The sequence below is a fragment of the Tremella mesenterica genome, assembly GCF_000271645.1.
Source record: "Tremella mesenterica DSM 1558 unplaced genomic scaffold TREMEscaffold_9, whole genome shotgun sequence".
NCBI classification, from domain to species: Eukaryota; Fungi; Basidiomycota; class Tremellomycetes; order Tremellales; family Tremellaceae; genus Tremella; species Tremella mesenterica.
In genome coordinates this window covers 419,520-446,294 of record NW_006711233.1, presented here as the reverse complement: position 1 = coordinate 446,294, position 26,775 = coordinate 419,520, and the positions used below count along the sequence as shown (strand labels likewise).

Sequence of the window (26,775 nt, the reverse complement as noted above, 5' to 3'; positions counted from 1 at the left end):
GCTAATTTGCACTTCTCTGATCTCTCTTGAACAATTCAGATATGGCTTGTACGAGTGAAAAGTCAAATTGGAGAAAGGTGAAAGTTGGTGGGTTGGGAAAAACTCGACGTCATTCCATCACCCATTGCCGCAGAAGAAGTCAAATTTGGTTCCGTTCCGATATGAGTTCCTCTGCTGGGCTGGAGATGTTCTGGATGCCAACTGCTACCTAGTAACTTAAGTCGAATACAGTACGTTTACACTCCCAAACTGCGATTCAATAACCGGGTCAAGTTACAGAACTGCACGGTGTAGAGTGGGGTGTCCAAATATGACAACGGCCGGCTTCCCCGATCGACTCCCTATCTCCTCACCCCAGTCTATATGGGCAGCACCAACATGGATCAAATCCTTCTACGCTAAATTCCCTTTGGTGGTGTTAGACCAAGAAGATTCTATAACTTGGCAGACCTCCTCAAACTCTTCTTCTCTCTGGGTGAGTTCATCAAAGTCACATCTTTTCTAAACTAACCACCTTACTTATAATATCACTGCGAACCCGAGTCACCTCAGACTACTTACTGATATTCGTTTTGAGACATCGGGTAGGTAGGAACAAGCTGATCATCAGATTCATCCACCTTCTTCAGATTCTCATCCTCATCATAGATCATGGGCATCTAACCATCCAATATCATTAAGAACTCAACTTCTCTTCCTCTCACGAGATCCACCTGTGGAAGTGACTTTCCGTCCTTGGACCAACGTTGCTTCTGCTCCGGGTGGAACTCTACCGACTTTGCATCTCCCGAAAGAAAATAGGTTGGTAGCTACGGATGATATCAGAAGTTGGCTAGATCTGAATTATCCTCTCAAGGGTAAAGCAAAAGAGTGGGTTTTTCTTCTACTACACTCTCTCAATTTTCCACTCCACGCCCGTCAAAATCACTCTCTGGATATGTCGCATTAATGCCGTTCGGTACTCAGTACTTGTTAGACCATATACTTTGCACCTAACATAAAAACAGGAACGGCGCGGAACCAATCTGGCTGCGAAAGCGTTCCGTTTTTTTTTTTTGGTCAGTTGCCAGTACATGAACGAAAAGCTGATGAAGAAGATGGAACGGTATTCCTTCTCAAGAAAAATACGATAAAGCTTTAGCCATTGCCCAAGTCGTTTTGGGCCCTTTATACCGAGCTTATCTTGCATCTTTACCATTTCAATCGGAATCATGGCATTTGTCATTCCCTTCCCCTCCGGAATTACTAGCAGGTTTGACGACACCTCTTCCTGCTGCTTTCACTGGCGATGCGAGACATATAGATAAAGATTCTGTGGTGAGAGAAGGAGTAGAAGCTATCCAAGCATTGGCTGTGTTCATCGGAGATAATTGGGCTTTGGAAGCAGAGTAAGTCGTGACTACTGTTCGATGATTGGATACAGGCTGAGAGATAGACATGCAACACCTCTTGATGCTCTGTTGGTGGGGTATTTATACCCTATCTATTCCTTGGAGGAGAATTCGATCTTACGAACGGCATTGACTCGACATTTGGGTTTAGGGCGGTACGCGGACAGAGTGCTGGATTTGGCTTCAAGTAATGTGAGGTGAATGCATCAGGGGTACAAGAACGTGCTATGCGGAGAGGCAGAAGACCAGAATTATCAGGGTTGTCGCACTCGTTTGGCATTCAAGCCTTCATTTCCGTCTTGAGAAGCAACGATTTGAGCTTCTCTCCTAAACCTTTGGCGGATGCGGGGTTTTGACCTAATTAAATTAGCATTAACCACCTCTGACTCAAACTTCGCATGACTCCACAAGCCCGACGACCCTCGTCCATCACATCCACAAATCCCAAATCGAGCGACGTAAGAAGGGATGATAGGTGGACAAGCACATCCGGATCCCTCGGGATTCTGCGGATGGGGGAAAGAGATCAAAAGTTAACTCACCTGTCAAAATACCTTTATCCCAAATAACTTCACTTGCCCAAGGCTCAGCACATTTGTACCTTCCCCCAGACTCTTCTTTCAGTCTCTTCTCCAGAGAGAAAGGAAGGATGTTCACATAGTCGGCATACGGAGTTTGAGCCTCTTCAGCATCCGAGAAACCCGTGACGTTGACGCCCTTAAGGATGGAGTCTCCATTAGGAGCTTTTACTTGAAGCAAAGCGGCCGGACCATGACAGACAGCAGTGACAGGCTTTCAGTCAGCTGACATCCTCTCCCTTGATATAAGTTTCGACATACCTTCTCAGTAGCATAGAACTCTTCGCAGAGCTTCTTGAAATCTTGATCTGTAGCGAGATCGATCAAAGGTCCATGCTGTCTATCAATGACTGTATCCCACTTCTAATCTCCATGAAATCTCAAACTCCAAGACGGCGATGTATGATCACTGTAAGCTGGGTGGAACAATACGAGAGAAGCCAGCAGTAGGTATGCGAAACGAAGAATGGTTAGTAAGGGATGAATGAAGATTAACTCACACCCCCAACCACGAAGATAGCAGCGTAATCCTCAGCTTTCACATCACTAATCTTCTTCGTATTCTTCCAAAACTTCACCGCTACCTCATCTTTCTCCAAAAAGTCGACAGATTCTTTGTCGGTAAAGTTTTTGACGGATTCTTGATCTAATGGAGGTGTACCACCAAGTGGGGAAGCAGCATCAACAGCGATCTCCCCAGATGATGTGAGAGCGTAATATGGATGAGCAGCTTCAGGAAGGTACCACCCTACTTTCTGTCCTTTGTCAGCATTTTGGTCCGACAACCTTGGTCTTGGAATCTGTCCTATGAATGTCCTAGTACTTCTTTCGGGAGATTGAATGGCCAGGACGTTCTACTAATGGAGAATGAAAGACAATTGTGCTTTACATTACTGAATGCTAAAGTGGAAATAGGTAAGGTAGAGCATTGAGAAGAATCCGAGAGGACAGGATATTGAAGGGAAGACGGAAAATTGACGCCGGAGGAAACGGACTCACGGCTCCGTTAAGGAGGGTATCAGCGGATGTGAAGATGAAGAGCACCGTAGGTTTTGACATCTTGATATGATAGACTACTAGCAAATCAGATTTGAGGGTTGGATGTCGAGAGAAATTTGTAATGGACAAGAAAGAGGAAGGCTTTCAATTTTGGAAGAAAGGAAAAGAAAAATCTGACGTCATGTTCAATGTGGAGGCATGTTTTACCGCCGGCAACTAGGCAACTATCCATGTCTTTCTAGCAATCCAAGCACTATCTAGCTTCTCGGAATCCTTACACTTACGAGTGTCACATGCTTACTTGGCGGCCGGCGGCCCGGCGGACTTTGAATGTCTTTACATGAAGGATCTATGCACTATCCACTGGTAGGTATTCGTACAACTTACATGATCTTCCAATTACTTCTCTCTCAAATGCTAGTGAGTCTCTTTTGTCATCCAAGGACATAACAGCTCCGACATTACTTAAGAGCTGACATCAAGCGTCATTCCTTGAGCACTGTTTGCTCCTACAACCTGAACGAACGGTTTGACATTGTTCAACTCTACAGTCGCTTGTTTGTCATCTCCTACAGGCGCTCCCGTCAACGTTGCCTGTCATATCAGCCACATCCCGCCAGTCGGTCGTTCCATTTTGAACTATGTCATTAATCATAGAACTCACCAACACCGTCGAGTTGGCGGGCTTATCTTTCCAACCCGTTTCATCCGCCCAAGCTCGAACGACGTATTGACCAGGGGCGGTATCACAAGTCCTGTTCTGGGTCCATGATCCTGGTCCGAAGTACTGGCAGCCTGTATTGATGTCCTATCTTCTCAGATTCCATCTCACTCGTCAGGAAGAAATACTCACGGTGAGGGCAGTCCGATCAACCAAAGTGAACAAGACTGGTCTACCACCAGGAGGAAGATTATCACATGGACTTTGGCTTCCGGCCGCCTGGACCGAGAGAGGGAGTCCAAGAAGGGCGAGTATGATCGGAACAAACATGTCTTTTGAGAGTGGAGAGCGGTACGATGGCCATTTATATCAGAGACATGATGAGTAAAACGTGAGACGCGGGAGGGGAAGTATACCTTTGAGAAGGTGAGGAGGGGGAAATGTATGAGAGAGGGTACTTTTCATAAGATGTTTGGGTTCCTTTCTTATGGTATAGTCTGATTAATGCTTCATGTTCGATTGATAAGCCTCACGTGCTCCTACAGGCATGCGTAAATCTGACTAATGTACTCAGAGAATAGTGAAGTGAGCGTTGGCGCTGGGGTCGATTGGCAGGGGACGCAGGGGAGCTCTACCCTAAACCACCCATCCATAACTCTGTGGCCGAACGACAATGAGCTGGAGAGACATCACTGGTTGAGATGTTCTTCTTTGCTTTTCACAGCGATCATGTAGTTGCCCACTTCAAATATCACGCCTTCAATGCTTGTTTCCGCCATAGCTGGCATCCTCCCCATTCCCCAAAATGACCACATGGACTGCCACACTCGCCCCACTTACCGGATTGGGTAAATTTCCGCCACCTTCATGAATAACCGTCTCCGTATCTTCCTCTCCCTTGTCTGCGACGTCTCCTTCAACTCTCCCTAAGCATCAGCATACAAATCACTACCTGCCGATCTCCCCACAACGTGGAAATCGACATCGATGTGATCAGGGTCACCACTGAGGCCACGTCAGCTCGAGTTGATCCGGGAAAACGGTCGATCACGCCTTATCAACACCCGACTTGGCTCACGCGCTTCTTCCTCTTCACAAACACTACTCTTTCGACTCGTAAGCCTTAGGACCTTGCCTTGCTAGACTGTCACCTTGACTCTTGACTGCATCATACGCTCTGCTATAGCTGGAGTACCAGAAGGATGCCGTCAACCGCTGGACCATCGACTTTCTCGGCGTATGCGAGTCGTTTCTTATCTGGCAAAACGTCGCCGCCCAGAGGAAGGGGAATGGAAGATGACAGTCAGGTGAGCAATAGTTAACTTGATCCGTAGCTTGACCCAATCCATCACCCCTCTTGGGTCTCCCAGCTATCTACCGATGCCTCCGTCATCTCGGAAAACATCCAATCAGTCTTTGAAAAATCTGTGATTGACGCTGACGCATCACCAGATCTTTCGTGCGACCTCTCCATCTCCCCATGATCCCTTCATCACCTCCCCTACCGCCTCAACCTCACAACCCTACCTTGCAGGCGGTCTCTCGCCTCCCGCTATGCAAACTCCTCCATTCCCAGGTATAGGTATCGACGACCTTCCCGATATAGGCGATGGCTCTATAGGCGTGGGCCTTCTATTCGACGGTCCCAAAGATATGCCCGAGAGTGACCCTCCTAGGCGTTCAGCGTCTCGGAGCAAGTCAAGAGGTGTAGGAAAATCAAAGAAAGGGGTACCAAACCCCTATGAAACCAGCTCTGAGGAAGAAGCCGAGATGCCTATCGATGTCGTTGCTTCAGTTCGCCAATCTCTCATACGACCCCCGCAACCGGCGCAGAAACCTTTGTCAAAGCGAGCACAAAAGGGTTGGTTAGCACATCAAAGTATCTTCCCTGCTTCTTCATCGAGCGACAGCGAGGAGAGTGATAAGATAACCGAAGAAGACTCAGAAATCGGCGAACAAGACGAGGATGAGGATGATGAGGGATACATGCTGTCACCATCCGAGCTGTACAAGGCATCAATGAGACCTCCGGCCTACAGCGGTGGCAATCTGCAAGAACCTCTGCTGGGTCCGGACGAGCTAATTTCTGAACGAGATGGACGAAGGACGACGGTGCCTACGAGGTTACATTTGTATCAGGGTCGTTTCGGCCATTGGGAGGGTGATGCTTTGCGGAAATACAAAGGTTTGTTCCGTTTAACTGCGCTCAGATAATGTGTTGACATCACAGACTCTCCATTTCTGGCCTTGTGGCTGACAAGCCTTCTTGGATTGCTCATAGGTCTTTTCTTCGTATGGGGTTCTACAGATGTAAGTCATGTGCCTGTTCGTTTGCCTCTGACTGACAAAGATAGCCACCGCCAGATGCTCCAACCCGCCCAGCCCTGTCCATCATTCCCCTCCTCCCACTGCTCTTCGCTCTTCTCGTACCAACTCTGCTTGCACCGCCTGCATTCCTGCTGTTGCTCCGGAAGACCGTTCGACCCGTCCTGTTAGCAACCGCAGTGGCGATTCCCTTTTCCCTCTTCATCTGTGGTTGGTGGGCTTTGGCCGCCAGTTTCGAAAGTACAGGTCTTGACAGAGTCGGCTCAGGTGATCGATGGTGGGGGACCACCGGACTCCGGATAGGGGCTCTTTTGCTCTGGTTGCTGGCCGCGATGTTTGGAAGAATGGTATGGCTCCGTCGCAAACGTCTGGAGAGAGCTGCAGCTGTTGTGGAGGTGGGTCGCTATCCCTTCGAGGAAGCACTGCTTATCTCACTAGCTTTCAACACACCTGTTACTCACTCATACCCCTTTATTGCTTTTGACCCCTCTTCTTCTCAGTATCTTCGCTGTCCTTTCCATACCTTTCCTCACTATGCTCTTACGACTCGGCATGATCGGTTACTGGCGTCATCCGTAAGTCATCCTCCGTCTTCACTTCCTTGCTGACAATTTCAGACGTGAGAACACATGGGTCTTCCATATCCGCCCTTATGCCGGCTGGCTCATCTTTCTTGTGACCCTCATCTGGGTTTGGACATGGAGTGTCCTTCGAGGGATTGGTCGGGTAGCTGTGGCTGGTGTTGTTGGTGAATGGTACTTCCATCGGTGAGTCTTCACTTGTGCTCCTTTCTACTTATACTGATAAAACAGAGATGACCCTGGACACCCCTCTGCTGTGGACGTGACGACCGCTGCCGTACACCGTGCCACCGGTACTTCTCTCGGTAGCATCTGTCTCGGCTCCGGTATCGTCGCCATCGTTCGAGTGGTCGGAAGGTCCGCTGCGGAGCTTCGTCGCATCACCTCACCTCGCAATCCCCTTCCTGCCCCCGTGGCCTTCCTCTCGAAGCTTACACCCCTTTTCGCCGTCATCGCTAGTGTACTGGATCAACTGAACGGCTATGCTCTGGTATATGTCGGTTTAACAGGGGAGGCATTCTGGCCCAGTGCGAAGAGAGCGGTCAACTTAGCTGGCAGACGAAAGGGAGGAAGATTTCTAGATTGTGAGCTCACCAGTGACCCTTGGAGAATGTAGCTGACAGGCAGATACACTCATCAAACTTCTTCTCACCCTCAGTTCAACAGCCGTGGGATTGTTCACGGCCACGGCGGGCTACCTGTATATGACACACACCTTGGCCAATCCCGGATACGCTCCGTTTGCCGCTTTACTTTGTGGAGGAATCCCGTTCCTGGCTATTCGCGCAGGGGCTGCGGTTCTGGGTGACACGTGAGTAATCTCTCTCGAAAGTGGTGGATGTCATTGACGACAGTGCTGATGCGCTCTTCATCTGCCATCAAATCGACCGTGAGCTAGGCGGTGGGCATTGCCCAGAAGCAAAGAAAGCTGTAAGCCACCTGCCTCTCCCTGTTTGGGACGTTATCTGACGAATAGTTTGAAGGCGAACCTAGAGATGTCGAATCTGTGTAAGATCTCGAATCGTTTCGAAGTTCCGGCTACTATCAACTCTTGACCCATCCCATCTGTAAACCACACATTAGAATCTATTGACTTTTCTTTCTGTACTGACTCCGCTGTATCGTTGAACATGCATCAGGTACTCTACTGTATACTCACACTACCTAGGTGGTACTGTATACTCACACTACCTACATAGGTACATACGGAAAGTGGTGTTGACGTCATCTGACTGTGGACGTTGACTGGATCGAGGATCCGTGCGCCAACGGGGGCCTGTGCGTCTCAATTCCTCTTCTTCTTCTTCTTTTTCTTTCATCTCTTTCTCTTTCATCTCTTCTCTTTCATCTCTTTCTCTTTTATCTCTCCTCTCTCTTTTCATATCCCTTCCCCTCACATTATCCCTCGTTACTTATCCGACGACCACTCTAGGAACTTTCAGCTCCAACAAGATGCCGGCAACAGCGGTCAAATTCGTGAGTCTTCTTCCTCGTCTCTAACCTACAGTACAAGCACCGCGCGGCGACTACTCACTTCACTGATGTTGCACCTCAATACTCATGCGCTAACTCACCTTTTTATCTCGTCATCTCACCACGCTGATGTACTGACTTCGACACTGTAAACTTCTCACCTCACTGTATACTTCTCACCTCACCGTAAACTTCTCACCTCACTGACAACTCACTTTCTCTCACTGATCTGACCGATCCTATTCATGTAGATTACCTTGGGTGGTTACTCTTACACTTGGCAGCCATCTCTTTGCTGAATTTCCTGACGATCTTGCTAATATCATTTTCTGACCTTCTTGACCCGTGACGCTTGACAATGCTGATTGAAATGCTTTTGACTCTCTATATCACTTACACAACTGAAGTCTATACTGAATGCTAGTCACAAAGTCATCTCGCTTGATCGCTGAATTACAGAGACAACTCGACTCAACAACAACAGCAATTCGCTCTCGCTCCCGTGGACGTTCGGCCTCTGCGACAGATGCGGCTTCAACTTCGACTTCAATCGTAGAGACCACCTGTCAGAAAGTCCGAAATATCTTAGACATGACTATCGCGAATATCATTTGGAAACGGTGAGTACTCGGTGACAGTGATACAGAACACGAGCTAAGCAATTAGCAACATCTTCGACCACGAAAATCTTGAGGTCCACGAGCTACAACCTGAATCAGGTGATCACATGGCATCATCATTGAATGTTCGTCGACTCAAGAAGGATCATTCGTGAGTGATACTTGGTCATCACATCACTTGTCTGCACTTCCCTTTCCGCAGGTATGTTAGAGCCGCGGACTTCCAAAAGTATTTGTGGTCTTGAAGTACAAGCACTGGCTGACAGGGCAGTTCACACATCAATTGGATCCTCCAACTCTTGAACGGTGTTATGGAAGCGATAACACGAGGTTATCTTCGCACTCTCAACATTGTGGTCCTTCTTGATCCTAAAGACCCAAATAAGTGAAGCTTTCACCTCATATGTACACAACTCAGTCACATGTATGTGCCACTGACGTGCAGTATCATTGAGGCGTACCGGTTTGATTTCGTCTATTCAGCCCTAGGTGCTCCAGGTATTGCCTTTGGGGAATCAACTCCAACTTCCCCCGACGTATATCGTATGATGAGAGCTGTCCAACATACTCTCATCAATGCGTGTGATGAGCTTGATCCATTACCAGGTAGGTTCTCAATTCCTGGATGTTGAGCTCTCACCGCAGCTGACAATCACGATCAATCCTTCTTAGATTTCCGCCTCACATACTATGGTCACACCCCAACCACGTACGAACCGCCCAACTTTCAACTTTTCCGTGGTGATGTCTGGTTTGGAACTCGAGATGCCAATCAGCAACCGTATGAGAGAATTGCTGGTTCGACATTTTCTCATCCGCTCTTGTAACTTTCCACTCAATTTTCTCATAGTAAGTCTGCTGACAACCAGACATAAAATCAATGTCCGTTTGACTTCCATTGCCAATCTTCTCCCCAGGGAATCCCACCCAACGGACTACCCAGGAGACATATCTGCGTCATGGAGAAGATCTGGCAGAGAGAAGGACGCTCAGGAAAGGAACATTGCCTGGGTATGTCACTCTTAACAAACGCATCATAGTTGACAATAAAGGTCTCAAATAGCGATGCTTCCATCCAACAAGCGGGCCAGATGATCAACGGACAGCTTGTGGAATTGGCAGGGCAACACTCGCCTTTTCATTCTCACCTTCCGGGAATTATTGTGGAAGGAGTCGTTCGCTTTTGTGCGAAGAACAGTCAGCAATTGGGTACAGTAAGCCATCACAGCCGTCGGTAGCATCTGGTTACTGACACGCAGAACGACGCCGATGAAACAATGTCATTAGACAGGTCCGGAGAAACCGTAACTTTGGTCGGACACCAATATGAGTCAGTTACACCAGATGACCCAGGTAAGTCAGCTTGGTGCAAGATGGCGATTCTGACGCTTGAAGATGTCTATAATTGTAACCTTCATATTCAAGCCCTTGGCTTGTCCACACAATCACATTCTCCTCAAGCTCCTGTCGACGATCATGAGACCTCCAGCGACGGCGAGGAAACGACACAGAGCAACGACAACTTCCGGACCATTCCCACCTCCAAACGTAAGCAATCAGCAACATGTCGGAAACAAGCTCGGTCGAGCAAAACACGCAAGCGATCGGTTAAACCACCAGCCTCAAAGCGTAAACCCAAAGGTCGAGTGCAGCGCGAAAATTCCAAGGAAAAAAGGTCTGCAGTCCAATCCAAGAACGATCTCGAGAAGAAAGAGAAAGCAAAGTGTCCTTGCAAGAGGCAATGCGGGGAAACCAAAATACAATGTGCTCTGTGTTGTCAATGGGTACATGGAACGTGCGCTGGGTCAATTGGTTTCTCCTCCTGAATGTTGGTGGGTACAGATGACTGATCAAGCAGCTTGTCACGGCCGTCGAACAACTATTTCTTAATAGACCGACGGTCGACGAACCTCGGCTAACTTCACGCTCTGAGTCGATGTCTCACCCAACCAGGAGGGCGCAGACGTCGAAAGGGGTGTAACTACGGCGTACTTCGGCGTAGTTACTCTAACTAGGGTTTTGTTCTACTGATGGCGATGTATCTTGATTTATAGCTATCTCTATCTGTCTTTCACTACTGACAACAATCAAGGATCGCTGAAGAACTTCAGCGATCTTCTCAGCTAATATTATCTACTCCTCCTAGACGTTCATCCAACCCTCTCGCGCTTTGACGTACTTCAACGCACTTCGTCCAACTTCCCCGAGCCCTCGGCCATCCTCTTCCTCCTTCGACTAACTCCGCCTAACATCGCCGCACTTCTGCTCCCATTGTCCCTACTTAGCCTAACTCCGTCTAACTTCGCCGTACTTCTGCTCCCATTGTCCCTACTTAGCCTAACTCCGTCTAACTTCGCCGTACTTCTGCTCCCATTGTTCCTACTTAGCCTAACTCCGTCTAACTTCGCCGTACTTGGTGTCAGAAGTCCTGAGTTACGTGTAGAGTAAAGAGGTTAAGGCGTGATGGGGTTTTGATGGCCAAAGGAGGGTCATTGTTGGTGGAGTAATCGAGGTGTCGCGACGTAGTTCGTGACACAGCTATATGGACGATGCAATTGAAGATGCACCCGAGCGTTTCAAATGTCTGTTTTGTCGAATCAAGCAGCAGAGGGTGTATGATGAAGATGTCAAAATCAAAGCTAGTGTTAGGTTGCTGTACCTCTATCGGTCAGTTCTTTCCCTATTTCCTAATTCTATAATTGGCTGATGATCAGACAAGTAGTTGCCACAGCAAGACGTAATTGCAAGTTTCCAGAGTCTGAAGAGATGATGGGTTCATACGGTGAGACTTGACATACGTACCAAATGTCATTGATGAAAGGTTGCTCCGATATCGAGATAGCAGCATTGCATTCTTGGATGTTGAGAGATGGTGGGTCAGATACCAACTACAAGACATACAGACTCACAATCAGGTTTCATCGACTCCAAAGCAACGGCATCAAGTGGGCAAGGGTACATGAAAAACAAGCTGTCACATCTGTCATTTGCCAAATTAATGAGTCCTGGAGGTCCGGTGGAACAGCAGGAATTCGCCATACCACCATGGAGTGTGAGTCCGTAAGCTGAGAACCAGTTCCACAAAGCTGATTGATAGGGCTTCAGGGAAGGGTGATTCAGTCTGCTCTTGCTTGCTTTGTGAGTCACTAACACTTCAGATCGGAAATGCAGCAACATCTCGACTCGTATTTGAGCAAACATACGACGGAATCCAGTCCAGCTGGATTGTTTTCTTCATCGTCTGTTTATTCTTTGTCTGCGTCAAGGAGATTTCAACATGGTGAGTGATCCTCATTGCCCTTCGACGCAATGCTGATGAAGAAGAACCGGTCAATCAGCTGCACGGAGTTTCATCGGACACACCACAAGGGCAGCTTTCTCTGGCCACACTTCCAAGCCAAAGTCAGTGGTCCGGATCCGCACAGTTGGTTGAGTTACCTTCCGAGAAAACCAGTCGATCAATCAGCTTTCAAGGTGTAGTCGAAGACAGCGCAACTTGTCAATTATTGTAGCGTGTGCTGGCAGGAGAAGGACGCCAAATGCTCCATGCCTTATTTTGGGGTAAAAAAGCATAATCAGCCTAGTTGGTAACATTTGCATAGGTAATGTATCATATGTATAACATAACATAACATTCGATCGATACTACTGGCACACAACATGACGGGTCATACATATCTCCGACTCTCATTCGATTCACCGTTTCGTATCCGTCGTATCCGTCGTAACCGTCTCCTCTCTTCTTACTATCCAGCTCCGCTCGAATCCCCAAAACCCTATCATCCTTTTCAGTCATCCATTTTACCGTGATCCATAATCCAGACAATAAAGACATTTTACCTTGATCTATTGATGTCCTCCTCTTCATACTGATCCCATGACTTCTCATATAAAGATCGCTTCGTCCATCTCAATTCCTCTTTTCCCTTTCCCTCTTCTCAACATATCCAAAAGCCCACTCACCCGAGGTCACCCTACTCAGATAGATCAACACACTTTCCATCCATCTCTTCCTTCAAACAGGTGTCTTCTTCGGACTCGCATCAAGCGAGAGCGAATACCTGATGGGTGAAGTGGGAGGTGGTATAGAACCCGGACTTCCTAAAGCTCTCATATTCGAAGGTGAATTCCGTAAATCTCTTAATCTCGCTAAACAACCTCCAATCTCCCACATTGGAGTACTCATGATTTCACTAACGCTACTCGGTCCAGATCCAGGACTTCTGACAATCATAGGAGTCGCAAATGGCTTCGGCGTTCTTAATGACCTTCCAGGAGTAACACCAGTTGCTGCTGATGATCTTGATACAGGAGTTTTAGGAAAACCTATCGATTGTGTCGTTTGTGAATCTTCTTCAAATTGCATTGAGACCACTCTTTTTTTCGATTGACCTTGAGGTTGCAAATCGAAAGCATCTTCTAACATTGGTTTATTGTTCATCGTCATGGCGTCGTCTAATGTCCAAGCGTGTGATAAAGAAGATGGAAGAGTCGGATTTCTAGTGACTGTAAGTGGCATAGGTGAGGAACCAGGTGAAGAAGCGGTATTGATTAAAGCTGGTGTTTTGAATGCAGAACTTGGGAAATGTGATTTTAATAATGATTGTTTATCTCTTTCGGGGGTTACGAAATTATCATCTATGGTTTCTTGTGGAATAGGTAATCTTTGACTTAATGGTTCTCTCATAGAAGTAGAAGGTTTAGTCGAATGGAAAAGATCTTCATGTTCTAATATTGAATCCATTATTGATTGAGGACGTTTATCACCGATGATTGATGAGGTTGACATTGACGATAAAGCTCTTTCAAGTCGAGAAGGAACCATCATTCCGTTCTTTGCTAAAGCTTCTTCTCGAGTTATCTCGGATAAAACGGCATAAGATTCTTCGTCCAGCATGTCTTCAGGTAAGAATTCTCCTTCATCTTCCAAGTCTGATAAAGAGAATGGGAAGAGATGATCGGGATGATCTTGATAATCAGGATGAGGTGGAAGATGAGGATGAGAGAGTGAATCCGATGAATGAGAACGAGACATGGAAGGGAAACGAAATTCGTGTAATTGTTGAGAAAGAGGTGGGGGATGCATGTGATGTTGAGGATAACTAGGATGTCGAGATAATTGTGTGACATGTGTATCGCTCATCGCTGATGTGGAACGCATCATTTCCATACTAAACCCAGGTAGAGATTGGGATTGAGACATGTATTGAGGTTGAGGTTGATGATCTTCTTCTCTTCCAGCAGACGCATTAACCGCTTTACGTCCTTTCTTTCCCTTCTTAGGAACATATTCAACTCCATCCGCAGCTGCCTTGGCCATGGCCTCAGCTTCCTTCCTCTGCTCATGTAATGTTTGAAGACAATTAGCATGATGAGGATGATTGGAAGGGAAGTTCTTGATGAATTTATTCTCTTCGGGCCAATGACATTTTTCATCCTCTTCAATCACCCAAATCCCTCCTTTACCCGGCGGATGTCTCTCTGTTCGAGGTATCGTCTTGAACATCTTATGAATGGAAAGATTATGTCGAACGGAATTTCGCCAAGCTCCATCTCCCGTCTGGAAGTATGGGAAGGCTGTTTCGACATATCGATAAATATGTTCGAGGGAAAGACCACCGGCTGACGATCGTAGAATCGCTTGTCCGATGATACAAGCGAAACTCGGAGTAGGACGGTCCATCGACTTCTCACCCTCTGGTATACCCTCCACGCCCGGATCCTCAGCGCAAGTCGTCGGCTTCGGTACGGTACGGTTCATGGTGGGCGGTGGTTTGGTAGCGAGACGTTGCGGACGCATACCGATAGGAGGAGCTGGTTTAGGTACTGATGGGCCAGGAGCGGTGTCACGAAGAGACAGACGTTTCGCACCGTTCATGGACAGATTTGGACGCGTCGGTGAATCCGTTCCGTCTTCACTCATTTCACTCCTCCTCCTTTTCAAACCGGTCTCATATAGACCACCTGAAGACATATCGGTGGTAATCGCAGTATCCGCTGTGGAAGATGTGGCCGAAGAGAGAATATGAGATTCGTAATTGTTCTTGTGATCGGGAGTAATCATGACATTGTGATGAACGAATCGTATCGGTTGTTGAGGTGGAGGACCTAAAGCACGCATGGGAGATATACCTTGAGCAACAGGGGCGATCGAAAGAGTGCGAGAAGAATCTCTGAAAACCTGATTCAATAATCAGCAGTCTTTCACATGTTTGTCACCTGACGATCATGAAATAAACTCACAAGATCGGCACCCTCAGCATGTGGGTTGGAGCGGGTGAAACGGTCAGGATGTGAAAAATTCCCATTGTTGATTCCATTGGGATGTCCCATCATCCCGAATGCGCTATGTGCGCGCCGCATAGGAGACGGAGGAGCTGCGAACACATCTCCCTGGATGACATGAGGGGAAGCAGAGCGGCCAGGGATGGGACCAACGGAACCTTGATGAGACGTATATCGGTTCAACATCGGTTTCTGTGGTGGGAGTTGTAAACTTTGGGAATGCACCAGGGGTGGACGTTCCGAGTGAACCGTTCTGAACGAGGTTGAAGATGTAGGAATCGTCGCTGGAGTTTGCCATTGCTCATCTCCGAAATCAAACTCTTCCATACCTTCCGTTCCTAAAGATTCGTCGATCACAAATTCTCCATCGTCTTCTTCGTCCGTTTGCGAATACATCATACTGCTGTTGGCCGTCATGGGTCGATTGGAAGACTCGGAAAAACCAACATTGAAAACGTTAGTTTGATAGCCGGGGAAGGGAAGTGCCATTCGGCCTTTGGCGAATTCGTGTGGAGAAGCGTTATCGCCGGCAAACTGAAGAGCAGGATCGATGTCGGGGTGATGGTTGTACATATTTGTCTGATGTGGGGTAGGGGAAGAAGTGGATGCTCGACTATGTCTGATGGATCAACTGGAAGACTTCAATAATCTGGTCTTGAGGATCACTCACTTCTCGCCGGTCATGTCCAATCTCTCGTAGGCTTGACCTTATCTCAGGTTTCTCGAATTATGTGATCTGTTACGCGATGAAAGAGTAAATGGCCACCCGACCTGCAGGCGATGATGGTAAAGAATAAGCAACTTGTGAAAGATCGGAACGATGGAAGGAGATGAACTGAAGAAGAGAGAGGCGCGTGGCGGGTCTTTAAAAGAAGAATATAGGCTGGTACTAGAGTGAATTGTAATGAACTGGCACGCGTCAGTGATGAAATTTACCACCCATTGGGTCATGTCGATCGGACTCACGGCAGAGAGCTCTGCTCTTCAATTTAACGATTCGTCCAATCCGGCCAGTATCGTCTATGGATCGAGTGAGTATGACAATTGATAGAGACGAGTTAAATTGACAGAAGTACGTGAGAAAAGAATCGCAAGTGGAAAGAAGGGAAGAAAGTGGAAAAGGGACGATCAGCCGTCAGCTGCCAATCTGCCACTTGAGAGCAAATGCAGCCAAAATCGACGCGACTGCCCTTTTTCACTTTGATCACTTTTTTCCCCGACTGAAAATTACCCTTTTGGGTGGTCCACTTCCTATTTCTGACGCGTCCCTGGGCTAAGCCCCCCAGTCAAAAACGAGGTTAGGTTTCTGGCTGCTTGACACACGACTCACTCTGTTTGGGTCTTGGGGTACACCTTGTGTATGGGGATGCCGTCATTGGGTCATTGATCATCGGAAACACGGAGACACTAAGCGGATGAACGGCATACATCCACCGCATCCTCCTCTAGCTCCTCTTTGACGCGACAGAAAACTCAGTGCTTCTCGATCGCCATGACGACATGCATAGAACATTTTCACAATGCACGGACCATGATCCATGAGAAGCTTGCCGCAATTTTCTAACTTTTCATGCTGACGCGAGAAACGCCGAAAACGCCGAAAAATCGCACCTCCACCCAAATGGTCCATGCCCGAAATTCCATGGGCCTCCTGCTCGTCACTCCTTCAAGCCTTCGAGACACTGGTACATGGTACATAGTACACTGGTACACCGGACACCACTGCATATGTCGAATGCTGTTCCACATCACGACTACTATCAGCTGAAGAACTGTCAGACGTATCCTCCTTCTCCCGTCTGCGACCCATCAACATGTCATTTTCTTCCGATCACCGAATAGTAAACCCTCCGCCCAGATGACATGTGCGGTCTCACTTTATCTTTACGATTCGTCGGCGATCCCGATCATACCCCTCCGCACTCAGAAATCGACTCGCTCATCACCACCAACTCTCGCCGTGGACCGGATTCCTCTGCGATATTCAGAAAAGTATTCACGACTTGTGAAGGGTGTCATGTCGAGCTTGTGCTGGCCGCCAGCGTCCTAGGCCTTCGTGGAGACGGTATAACTTCTCAGCCTATAATCAGTGAACGTGGCGTGCTAGGATGGAACGGACAAGTGTTTGACGGATTGCAAGTGAATCCTGGGGAGAATGATACTCGAAAGATATTTGATAAACTCGAAGGGGGAGAAAATCCCTGGGACATATTGGATAAGATTGAAGGTCCCTATGCTTTCATCTATCTCAACGTCGGTTTTTGTCTGGTCTGCTTAGGTTGTGTTGATGTCAGCTCGAAACTTCAACCCTGTACTTTGCCGTGGACCCTCTCTCACGTCGATCCCTTTTGGTTCATCCATCCATAGAGAACCTCATAGATCCCGTCCGGCTGTTGGTGTTATCCTCAACCCGCAGCTCGGTGGTACGAGAAGCAGGATGGTCTATGCAGGAATTAAATGGAGAGACCAGAGTGAGCATACGACTTTTAGATATACAAATGGCGAAAGATGAGCAGGGAAGGAAAGTGAGTTCACTGCTCTGCTCGCTTACTATTTCGCTGATATTCAAGGCGATGGAGTTTAACGGCCAACTCCAGGCGATGAGCTTTCCTTCAAGCTTCAATGGACTATCCGTAAGTCTTTTGACTTTCTTTCGGCCCCGCATCCATATGTAATATTCAAAGCTGACAAGAAGGACCGCTTCGGTAGAATCAATGATGCCATTCCCGACTCTAATTCAACAACCCCGACAATAGATGATATCCATCTATTCATACAAAATCTCACTGAGTCCATCCGCAAAAGGACCGAAAATATCCCTGTACAATCACCTGGGTAAGGCTGCCCTTGTTTCAAGTTTCTTCTTGAGCTCATTACCAGTGTCGCCAGGATAGCCGTTCTTTTCTCCGGCGGCGTCGACTGTACACTCCTATGCGGTCTTCTTCATCGTGTCTTACCACCAGACGAACCTGTAGAGCTGGTCAATGTAGCTTTTGACAGACCTGATCTTCCGCCTTCTCTCAGGAAGAAAGACCTGGTCAGACAACTGGAGCAGAGACAAAAGGAGAAGAGTGAAAAGTGGCTTGTACCTGATAGATTGTCTGGTATCGAGGCTTTACAAGAACTGGGCACGGTTTGCCCTAGGGAATGGCGATTCGTGGAGGTCAACGTTACATACGATGTCAGTCCCAAATTTTTGTCTCTACCCACAATAGTCATTCTCGTCGTATATGATGATCATGATGATAGTAGTGGGCCAAGACGAAGCTGATTGATTAGGAATGTCAGATTCACCGGCAAGAAGTGTTAGATCTTATGTATCCTTCCAAAAAGGGTGAGTTGCTCTCCCCCCCCCCTTTTCTGCCCCTTATCATCGAATTTCTCACTTCAGACTCATAAGTCAGATATTGATATGCAGAAATGGATCTCTCCTTGGCCTACCCATTATTCTTTGCTTCTCGCGGACAAGGCGAGATATCCGGACATGATGGGAAAGAACCGTACCAAGTTCAAGCCAAAGTGTATTTCTCCGGTCTTGGAGCGGACGAGTCAGTAATTATTCTTCTCCCCACGCTATTGCCATTGGCATCACAGATGAAGTCAAAGGTATGACAATGAACTGATCTTCAGACAATTGGGTGGATATTCACGTCATCGTAGAGCGTATGAGAGATCGAGTTGGAAAGGTCTCATAGAAGAGGTATGTTTTCAAACATACAAGATTTCTCCATCCTTCTCCTTGTGTCCTGTCAACCGAAATGCCCATCTTCCTCTTTAGAGTGTCCACACACGTAGTAAATATCATGTATGAATAAGACTGCTTACTCACTTCAGATCCAAAACGACGTTTGGCGTCTCCCTTCACGTAATTTAGCAAGGGATGATCGACTCATTTCTTCTTTCGCACGAGATGCAAGATATCCATATCTCGACTTGAAATTCCTTTCTTATCTCTCCTCTCTCCCCATATGGCTAAAATGTCAACTTTCCTCTGACCCAGCACACGTTCCTGGAAAAGGAGATAAGATGCTCTTACGTCTTGCCGCTGCTCAAATAGGGTTGGAGAAGACATCTCAAAGAGTTAAACGAGCTATGCAATTTGGTTCTAGAAGTAGTAAGATGGGTTCTGGTATAAAAGGTCCAAAAGCTGGAGAATATGAACTTGATATGGGTTAGACCGAGGTCATTCGGAGTGAATTTGGATTGGGATCATCTGATTATTATTTTTTGGATTTGGTCATGTGGTCTTTGGGAGGATCGAAGAGGAGCATGGGTTTAACGATAAATTGTTGAAGCGTACATATTCGTGTATTTTTGTCTCAAATTAGAGTTTGACAGATCAGGATTAGAAGGTAAAGTGCCAACAGATTGGTAGGTAGAGTGTCACGAAGATTGAAAATAGCAAAAAGATGACATTTAATGATATGAAATACGTAATGACAACATATTGAAATCTATCAAACAATGCTATCTTTCTCCTCGATGTCTTTTTCATCCCTCGTGACTCCATCATCAAACCATTGATCGTTTTACCGTACTGACTCGTGAAGATTGGCTTAGCGAATTCTCACCAAACTTCTTCCTTATCAAACCTATCCAATTGACTAACACTCGCAGCTACCTCTTTTTGTCGAGCGGTACGTCTATAATATATAGGACAATCGGCAGATGTACAAATAACATCTTGATGTAAAGATCCTTGACATCTTTGACATTGTGTCCATAATCTTGCGAAATCAATTTGTAACGTGGAGGTTTGTGCGACCTAGAGATATCAACATAAACCCATGTGTCCAATAGAAAGAAGGGGGGATAGTAACGATATGACTTACTTGTTTGGCATATAATTCGGGTAATTTAGATCGACAATTGATACATACCGCGCTTTCTTTTGTGTCAACTTCTCATATTCCCTGATTCAAATGCATTTTGTCCAGATACCATCCATCCATACATCCTCATGTTTTCTCCTCTCTGACTGAGTACCATACTTTGTAACTGAAGAGCCCTGAAATCGACGGAGAGTAAGAGACACATCATCAAGAGGGATCATCAGGGAAATGAATAAACTAGAATGAGAAAGAAACACAAAAACTCACCTTTATTACTCCTCAAAGGTGTCTTACACCCTAGACATGTGACCGTCTTCACTGCAAACTTCATCAATCCTCCAACTGTCGGAGTAGCAATTTGAATAGTCCTCGTATGTTCTCCAGATACTATAACGTCAGCTTGGATCAATCGACCGCGCGAACAAAACTGACATAAAGTATTCGCTTTCTCCCCTAAGATAGGTTCAAAGATTCTCATCAAAGGTTTACTTAATTGATTTTCTAAATAATATCTTGTGTCTATCGGTACATTATGTTCTAGAACATAAAGAGGATCTTCTGATTTTTCATAGGCTGCAGCTCCTTTGATACCTTTGATAATCACGTAGGCTACTCGATCTCCTAATGCTGGGGCAGAACCTGCACATGAGTATTTTCCCACATCGGTAGGACAAGGAGAGAGGACTGACCGGCATCACGCTTCTTCATCCTTTCTGCTAGCTCTACATGTGCTTGTTTTGCCGCGTAGTCTGTTCATCAGGACCCAGTTCATCGACCTTTAGACTGACAGCCCTCATGAAGAATTGAGGTGAATGAAGTAAGGGGGGCTCTCACCAGCTTTAGCCAGAGCTTTGGTGATGACCAGTTGCGACATGTCGATTTTATTTTGTAACAAATCCGAAATAGTTGATTTCACATAACTACACCAGTCAGCTCAGTCACGAATAATGTAGGGTAATCAAGTAGACTCACTCCTCCGCGCCTTTCACATCACGGTCTATAAGCATTTTGAAAAGACATGTCTCTATGACTGTCGACACTAATCGACAATTGTCCCTTCTCACGGTCTTCCGCTTTAGTACGTTCACCAACTTGAGAGACGATTCAGACTCACCTCTATCCCCTTCGTATCCATCTTATCGTACTTCTCCGTCTTTGTCCAGTACAGACCCGCATATCTCTTTTTGCTGATCAACAAGTATGGAAAATACACCTTTTCGAATTCCAGTTTGATAGGCTTTATGAATTTGGCGGAGACTAGCTCCGCCGCTTCAGCCCCCAGACGCATAGCGGTTGCTAAGTCAGGGGTACCAAAACGAACCATGACGGAATCAGTGTCACCGTATATCACCTTGGCATCATTCTCATACCCATTTGCGACGCAAAACTCCGCCTCCACTTGCTGTTTGGTGAATTCTATCATTTGTCGACCGAAGGCTGTGACGGAAGATGAAATGGCAAGACAAGGCAGTTTTCCCACTGTTGCACCGGTGAAACCATACACTGAATTGGCTGAGATCTCTCTTGTCAGCTCGGGATCATACCAAGTAGGGAGGAGGCTCACCTTCAGGGCCAATTGTCGACCATCAAGGACAGCACGTCGAAAAGGATCTTTCTCGACTTTGAGATCTTGTTTGGCCCGTTTTCGAGCGTCTAAAAGATTTCGTAGTACTGTCGGCAATAGCCCTTTTCGTCGTTTGGTCGTCGCAAAATAATCTATGTCGTCAACCCAGCATTGCGTTGCCAGATTCCGTAAAACTCACCATTATTGGGCGTATGCACGTAGTCTTCTCCCTCTACCAGCTTCAATCTTTCAATCGTGCCCTTGTCCAGCAGTGTCGTGTAACACAGGTTATGCGCCATCATGATCGATGGATATAGTGAGGCAAAATCCAAAGTGGCAATGGGAACATCGTAATACCCTTTCGTGGGCTCGATGACGGTCGCTCCTTCGTACTGTTCGTCGGATCCTTCGCTCTTCATAGCCGGGATGATGTATCCAGAGTCCGCGGAGGCACGGAACAGCTGTGAAATGACTTTGATCTGTTGCCCTCGAGTGAGAAGGTAATTGAAAGGCACACCGGTTACACGAGCCATTTCGGTGTAATTAACGAATGACATCAGTTTGTCGAGCAGCCTTTGAGGAAGATAAGCGTCCTACAAGTGAGCTCGAGTTTGCGAGAGATGTATGCAATTCACCTTGAGACAGTAAACCGCCAGCCGACGGCGTGAGTCGGCTGTACCATTCTGCAGTTCAGTGATGATGGAGTGGTGTACGTCTTCCTTTTGCTCTCCTAGAAATTGTGCACACACGGCGTTGAGCGTGTATGACCGTAATTTGTAATCTCTCTGCATCACTTGGAGCATATCGAGTTGTAGCCGGCCTTCCATATTGACAGCTTTTGAGTCTCTTTGACCATATGCTTTTGACGAAAAATGTGTCTCCTTGACCTCAGTCTTCTGACCTGTTTGCTTCAGCTACATCTTCTTGAGTCATGCAGGACACGCACCCTTAAGCCGGCTGAGGAACGGGAACTCTTGTGCTTTCAATGCCTTGGCCCGATCCAGCAAGTATGGCAAGTCGAAATTGGCGATGTTGTAACCAATGACCATGTCAGGATCCACCTCCTGCACAAACTTGCGCCACTCTATCAATAATTGCTTTTCGTCCTTGAACTCCAACACCTGCGACCCGACGATATGGGCACACGTATTGAGGGTGAATACATTTCGGACGAAAGGCTTGCTCTCTCCTACGTGATCAGCTTTGTTACACCAGGCGTAATGAGTCTGACCTTGACGCGTTACCATCGCCGCTATTTGAATGACCGGATCTATGTGCGCCTCTGGGAAGATACCCTTCCGACCGGCGCACTCGATATCAAAGCTCATGATTCGTAAGGGCGCGATCTTCAACCATTCGCCTTCTGGTGCGTGGGATATGAGGTCTTTGTACCTATTTGTCAACCACCTCATGGTACACATGCTCAACACTTACTCCGCCATGACCTCAATTTGGCACAATGACCGCTTTTCAGAGCCTTCAAGAACCTCATATTTCCCTCCTGGTAATTCCACCCAATTCATTCCCACCACCTGGTCTTTGTCAGTCATTATAACACTCCTTCATGGATGTGCCCACCCCAGTATCAATCATGAAACGCATAGTGTAAGCGATGTTGCTTTCATACGTCATGATTTCCGGAGGGAACAGTCCATTGAAGTCGATCTGACCTCTCTCGAAAGCACCTTTCATGAGCATTTGGAAATAGCTACCAGACAGACCGCCCACCTTTGACTTTCGGCAAATTTTTGGGATCGGTGCATGTGATCTTGATGAAGGGTACCTGATCATCTCCTCGGTAGCCCCAAAGCGACTTCCGATTCACAACAATACAGCTATGGACAGCTGGACCTAGAGATGTCACAGTACTCTGTTTGTCAGCATCAATGTCTCTCGAGGTAAGGTCACTCACATTGATCATGTCTTTCAGCGGATCAAGGTCTTTGTTGAGAAAGCCGCTCGGGGCAGCGACGTAGAAGTACGGCTTGAAGCCGTGAATATGAGCCAGAACTGAATTCCCATTCTGGGTCACACCGAACAGGCGTAACGTCGGACCAAGCTTCGCTTCACTGGCTTCTTCAATTTCAATCTGCTGAAAGGCTGTACCGTCAATACACATATGTCAGGCCGGTAAAGGAGAGCTTACCAATGGAGTCAGTTTGTGGTCGTAATCGCGGTAGTGGCGGCCTTGGCCAAGCAGCGCTCGTCTCGATAGATTCTGCTCTGGTCAGCGGGTACGGGAAAGTGAGATATTCTCAATCACCTCCACCCGCATCTTCCTCAGCTTCCAGCTGTTGTAGCACCGACGAGAAGCTCTCTTGCTTCTTCAAAGGGGCATGACCGTTCGTCTCAACCTTACGCTTCTTACTCGATGGCTCGACCATATCGACTGCGAGTGCGAGTGAGTGCGCTCTAAAGTAAGGTGAAGCTGAACTGGCCGCGCAAAGTTGGAAAAGTCAACCGGGGGTCGACGGACGCGACGACGCGCGGAAGCAAAAGCTGGTCACGTGGTTGTAAGCCGGCAATGGGCATAGCCGGAGGCTCGCGATCATCAAAGCAGCCCCGATCCCATTTTTCCTTTCTCTAAAACTTGCTTGATCTCTTGCATATCCCTCATTTTTCACACCCCACCTCGCTCGTTATGTCTAGACATTTATTGGGACCGTTTGGTCGGTCGGGCAGCCTTCGTGCTCTCCGCTTTCCTTCTACTCGTTCATATGCCACCCCAACAGCTTCTTCGTCAGGCCGTGAGTAATAGTTGATCGGGGATCGTCCAACGCTCATGTCCAGCCGTGAATTTCGGTCTTGACGAGGATCAAAGGGGAATACAAGGTAAGAGCCTGGATCTCTTTGGTAGAGTTCTATATGTCACAAGCTGATGATAAGAGCTTGCCATGCGGTTCAGCCGAGAGTCAATTATCCCCGTGGCGGCAGAGTACGACCGATCTATGGTGAGTTCATATGGCCAATCATCTGGCTTTCGTTGACCGGCAGAAATACCCATGGCCTTTGTTGAAGGAGGCTCATTCGTTGGGGCTTCTCAACACACATATACCGGAAGCCGTGAGTACTAGTGTCTGCTCAAATGCCAAGGACACTTATAGTCAGTATGGCGGCCCGGAGCTTGGATTACTCGAGTGTGCTCTTATATCCGAATCTCTTGCTTTCGGATGCAGTGGCATACAAACGGCTATGGAGGGTGAGTTATGATTTGGACGTAGGTGATGGCTGACTTCCGACAGCAAATGGTCTCGCCGAAGCTCCTCTGATCGTGGCAGCATCCCATGAAACCAAGATGAAATATCTGGGTCGGATGACAGAAGAACCTCTCATGGCCTCTTACTGTGTCACAGAGCCCACAGCGGGCTCTGACGTAGCCGGGATCAGAACCAAAGCTGAGAGGAAGGGTGATCAGTGGGTGCTGAATGGATCCAAGATGTGGATGTGAGCGTTCCGCCCGAACCCGAGTCTAGTGCTGATCGTATCAGTACTAATGCTGGTCATGCCAACTGGTTTGTGCGTCATTTCATGGTTGTGAGACTTGGATCTCATTTGACAGTTCGTTCTTGCCGTCACTGACCCCTCGGCCTCGCCATCGAGAGGCATGACAGGGTTCGTTGTGGATGGAGACACCGAGGGTATCATAGTGGGCAAGAAGGAAATCAACATGGGCCAACGGTGCTCTGACACTAGAATGGTTAGTTTTCAAGATGTGGTCGTGCCGTCCGAGAATGTGCTAGGATCTCCTGGAGACGGTTTCAAGAGTAAGCCTTTTCGCTTTCATTCTCGGTCAATGGGCTTATTAGCAGTTGCTATGAAGGCTTTTGACATCACTCGACCTCTTGTGGCGGCCGCAGCGACTGGCTTGGCTCAGCGCGCATTGGAAGAGGCCACCAAGTATGCTCAAGAACGGAAGGTGCGTCCACGTCGTCGGTTTGACACGAGACTGATTGACGCAGACCATGGGTCAACCTATCATCAATCATCAAGGGGTTGCTTTCATGCTGGCCGATATGGCCATCAACGCTGAGGCTGCTCGTGGTCTCGTCTGGCGATCGGCATGGGCAAAAGACAGTGGCGAACGTAATAGTGAGCGCCCTGTCCGTCTCTTGCTAATCGAAACTCACAGAAAGCTTTCTATGCTTCCATGGCCAAGGCCCTGGCTAGCAAGGCTGCCGTAGAGAACTCCAATCTGGGTGTGCAAGGTAGGTCCATTAAAATTCACGGGCCAGGAGCTGATCTTCAGTCTTTGGCGGTATTGGGTTCAACACTGAAATGTGCGCTTGTTACGTTGTCCCAGACACGTGAAAACTGACATCCTAGGCCCATGGAAAAATTGTACCGCGACGCGAAAATTTACGAGCTGTGTACGTTGTGTCAACTGCAAGGGGAAATGAGCTCATTCATCGCAGATGAAGGGACTTCACAAATTCAACGTCTTATCGTTTCACGACATCTAAGCTCTCTGTATCCGGCATAGCACATTTTTAGCTTCCCCCTCTTGCTGTATGTTGTACCGACTGGACCACCATCATGAAATGTAGCCTTTCCCGTTCGAGCTCCTTCGGACCGGTGTACTCCGTCTCACGGATCACCTCTTGCCCGATGGGTCTAACGGGTTCTGACTGACGCACATCTGACCCGTGAGATTCGAGATTCGATTGGAACTTAAAGCGGGCGCGACTGTCTCACTCGCTTCCTGGAACCCACCTTTCTCATCTCGCCGACGAATGACGTCTGAGTCGACCCTGATCAACGGCTCACAAGCGACGTCTGTTTTCAAGGACGTCGTCGATCAATAGCAGAAAAGCTTCTCACGTCCCAGGATCTCAAGCTTATTAAGCCTGCCTTCGACTGGTGAGATCTCGTCTTGACGGTCGCCATGGGCACCCCTTCTTACTGGGCAAAGGGACAGGGGTACCCAAAAACATCTTCGCGGCCGAACATGCCGGACAGCCTAATCCGCATCAATCATCGCGGACACGGACCGCCTCCACTTGTCGACCACGGGGTCCATGATTACCCATATAACCCCCGATACGCGAGACCACAGACACCGAGTAGCACAATGTCAACTTATTCTTTACATTCGAGTGTGGAAACGCGAGTGTGAGTCCAATTTCCGGCGCGACAGGTGTTCAGCTGACAGGTTAGATTTCGACGTGTGTGGACTTTTCTATCTCCTTGTGTTTCACAGCCAATCGGAAGAGAAGGACGACAGGACTGACGCATCAGAGGATCTCGGACGTCTGTATCAGGCTCATAACGGTACGTTTCACTATCCACGATGGTCGAATCCAGCTGACGCCCGTCGCAGATGACTATGTGGTGTGTTCAATCTATCCGAATTGAGACTTGCTGATCCATGTAGCTCCCAGCGGGTAGGTTCTGTGAGAGTAATAAGATTATTGCTGACATTATCAGACGAGCAAGAGCAAGAGGTACGTTCATCGAGCTTGACGTTGA

The 26,775-nt window shown here is 47.6% G+C and overlaps 8 protein-coding genes across 8 annotated transcripts; 5 read left to right on the top strand and 3 right to left on the bottom strand.

Annotated features, from left to right (window-relative positions):
- Window positions 1-210: 210 nt before the first annotated feature.
- Window positions 211-1,610, top strand: TREMEDRAFT_40077 (uncharacterized protein). The gene is made up of 4 exons (XM_007005979.1): window positions 211-475; window positions 611-870; window positions 1,098-1,388; window positions 1,436-1,610. The coding sequence occupies exons 1-4, from the start codon at window positions 311-313 to the stop codon at window positions 1,590-1,592; spliced, it is 873 nt and encodes a 290-aa protein (XP_007006041.1). The 5' UTR covers window positions 211-310; the 3' UTR covers window positions 1,593-1,610.
- Window positions 1,581-3,069, bottom strand: TREMEDRAFT_44940 (uncharacterized protein). The gene is made up of 5 exons (XM_007006017.1): window positions 2,969-3,069; window positions 2,470-2,724; window positions 2,231-2,305; window positions 1,934-2,183; window positions 1,581-1,748 (listed from the first exon to the last, which is right to left on the bottom strand). Exons 1-5 carry the CDS (start codon window positions 3,026-3,028, stop codon window positions 1,672-1,674), a joined length of 717 nt encoding a protein of 238 aa, XP_007006079.1. The 5' UTR covers window positions 3,029-3,069; the 3' UTR covers window positions 1,581-1,671.
- A 1,468-nt stretch (window positions 3,070-4,537) lies between these two features.
- TREMEDRAFT_40073 (uncharacterized protein) lies at window positions 4,538-7,684 on the top strand. Its single transcript, XM_007005978.1, has 10 exons — window positions 4,538-4,936; window positions 5,082-5,823; window positions 5,984-6,133; window positions 6,222-6,349; window positions 6,393-6,529; window positions 6,572-6,721; window positions 6,767-7,119; window positions 7,163-7,346; window positions 7,390-7,465; window positions 7,512-7,684. The coding sequence occupies exons 1-10, from the start codon at window positions 4,832-4,834 to the stop codon at window positions 7,545-7,547; spliced, it is 2,061 nt and encodes a 686-aa protein (XP_007006040.1). The 5' UTR covers window positions 4,538-4,831; the 3' UTR covers window positions 7,548-7,684.
- A 303-nt stretch (window positions 7,685-7,987) lies between these two features.
- TREMEDRAFT_63821 (uncharacterized protein) lies at window positions 7,988-12,140 on the top strand (the record flags this gene model as incomplete). The annotated part of the gene is made up of 17 exons (XM_007006102.1): window positions 7,988-8,011; window positions 8,468-8,628; window positions 8,675-8,779; window positions 8,900-9,013; window positions 9,074-9,234; window positions 9,274-9,451; window positions 9,498-9,639; window positions 9,681-9,842; window positions 9,888-9,981; window positions 10,024-10,423; window positions 11,167-11,295; window positions 11,343-11,410; window positions 11,450-11,500; window positions 11,544-11,680; window positions 11,726-11,739; window positions 11,787-11,908; window positions 11,953-12,140. The coding sequence occupies 17 exons, from the start codon at window positions 7,988-7,990 to the stop codon at window positions 12,138-12,140; spliced, it is 2,250 nt and encodes a 749-aa protein (XP_007006164.1).
- A 503-nt stretch (window positions 12,141-12,643) lies between these two features.
- TREMEDRAFT_63820 (uncharacterized protein) lies at window positions 12,644-15,486 on the bottom strand (the record flags this gene model as incomplete). The annotated part of the gene is made up of 2 exons (XM_007006101.1): window positions 12,644-14,809; window positions 14,872-15,486. The coding sequence occupies 2 exons, from the start codon at window positions 15,484-15,486 to the stop codon at window positions 12,644-12,646; spliced, it is 2,781 nt and encodes a 926-aa protein (XP_007006163.1).
- A 1,091-nt stretch (window positions 15,487-16,577) lies between these two features.
- Window positions 16,578-19,089, top strand: TREMEDRAFT_72060 (uncharacterized protein; the record flags this gene model as incomplete). Its single annotated transcript, XM_007006209.1, has 8 exons — window positions 16,578-17,166; window positions 17,208-17,336; window positions 17,609-17,748; window positions 17,794-18,094; window positions 18,193-18,247; window positions 18,332-18,461; window positions 18,544-18,613; window positions 18,748-19,089. Exons 1-8 carry the CDS (start codon window positions 16,777-16,779, stop codon window positions 19,087-19,089), a joined length of 1,557 nt encoding a protein of 518 aa, XP_007006271.1. The 5' UTR covers window positions 16,578-16,776.
- Window positions 19,090-19,480: 391 nt separating this feature from the next.
- TREMEDRAFT_69477 (uncharacterized protein) lies at window positions 19,481-23,693 on the bottom strand (the record flags this gene model as incomplete). The annotated part of the gene is made up of 19 exons (XM_007006208.1): window positions 19,481-19,678; window positions 19,746-19,801; window positions 20,013-20,132; window positions 20,178-20,384; window positions 20,435-20,494; window positions 20,580-20,665; window positions 20,718-20,812; window positions 20,860-21,264; window positions 21,310-21,461; window positions 21,509-21,902; window positions 21,945-22,210; window positions 22,256-22,498; window positions 22,541-22,701; window positions 22,744-22,841; window positions 22,888-22,994; window positions 23,038-23,179; window positions 23,222-23,409; window positions 23,456-23,527; window positions 23,573-23,693. 19 exons carry the CDS (start codon window positions 23,691-23,693, stop codon window positions 19,481-19,483), a joined length of 3,171 nt encoding a protein of 1,056 aa, XP_007006270.1.
- Window positions 23,694-23,950: 257 nt separating this feature from the next.
- Window positions 23,951-25,789, top strand: TREMEDRAFT_69476 (uncharacterized protein; the record flags this gene model as incomplete). Its single annotated transcript, XM_007006207.1, has 14 exons — window positions 23,951-24,056; window positions 24,100-24,141; window positions 24,196-24,260; window positions 24,304-24,372; window positions 24,418-24,508; window positions 24,552-24,753; window positions 24,798-24,825; window positions 24,869-25,073; window positions 25,119-25,225; window positions 25,269-25,398; window positions 25,443-25,514; window positions 25,556-25,586; window positions 25,633-25,676; window positions 25,722-25,789. 14 exons carry the CDS (start codon window positions 23,951-23,953, stop codon window positions 25,787-25,789), a joined length of 1,260 nt encoding a protein of 419 aa, XP_007006269.1.
- Window positions 25,790-26,775: the final 986 nt, after the last annotated feature.

Bases quoted from the DNA above. Each gene is read 5' to 3' on its own strand.
- TREMEDRAFT_40077 (XM_007005979.1), top strand. From the start codon at position 311: ATGACAACGGCCGGCTTCCCCGATCGACTCCCTATCTCCTCACCCCAG. The intron at 476-610 runs GTGAGTTCATCA...GCTGATCATCAG, and splicing joins CAAACTCTTCTTCTCTCTGG to ATTCATCCACCTTCTTCAGA. The intron at 871-1,097 runs GTGGGTTTTTCT...CTGATGAAGAAG, and splicing joins CTCAAGGGTAAAGCAAAAGA to ATGGAACGGTATTCCTTCTC.
- TREMEDRAFT_44940 (XM_007006017.1), bottom strand. From the start codon at position 3,028: ATGTCAAAACCTACGGTGCTCTTCATCTTCACATCCGCTGATACCCTC. The intron at 2,725-2,968 runs GTGAGTCCGTTT...GACAAAGGACAG, and splicing joins ATACCCTCCTTAACGGAGCC to AAAGTAGGGTGGTACCTTCC. The intron at 1,749-1,933 runs GTGAGTTAACTT...TAATTTAATTAG, and splicing joins GGATAAAGGTATTTTGACAG to GTCAAAACCCCGCATCCGCC.
- TREMEDRAFT_40073 (XM_007005978.1), top strand. From the start codon at position 4,832: ATGCCGTCAACCGCTGGACCATCGACTTTCTCGGCGTATGCGAGTCGT. The intron at 5,824-5,983 runs GTTTAACTGCGC...TGACAAAGATAG, and splicing joins GAAATACAAAGGTTTGTTCC to CCACCGCCAGATGCTCCAAC. The intron at 6,134-6,221 runs GTGGCGATTCCC...GAGTCGGCTCAG, and splicing joins CCGTCCTGTTAGCAACCGCA to GTGATCGATGGTGGGGGACC.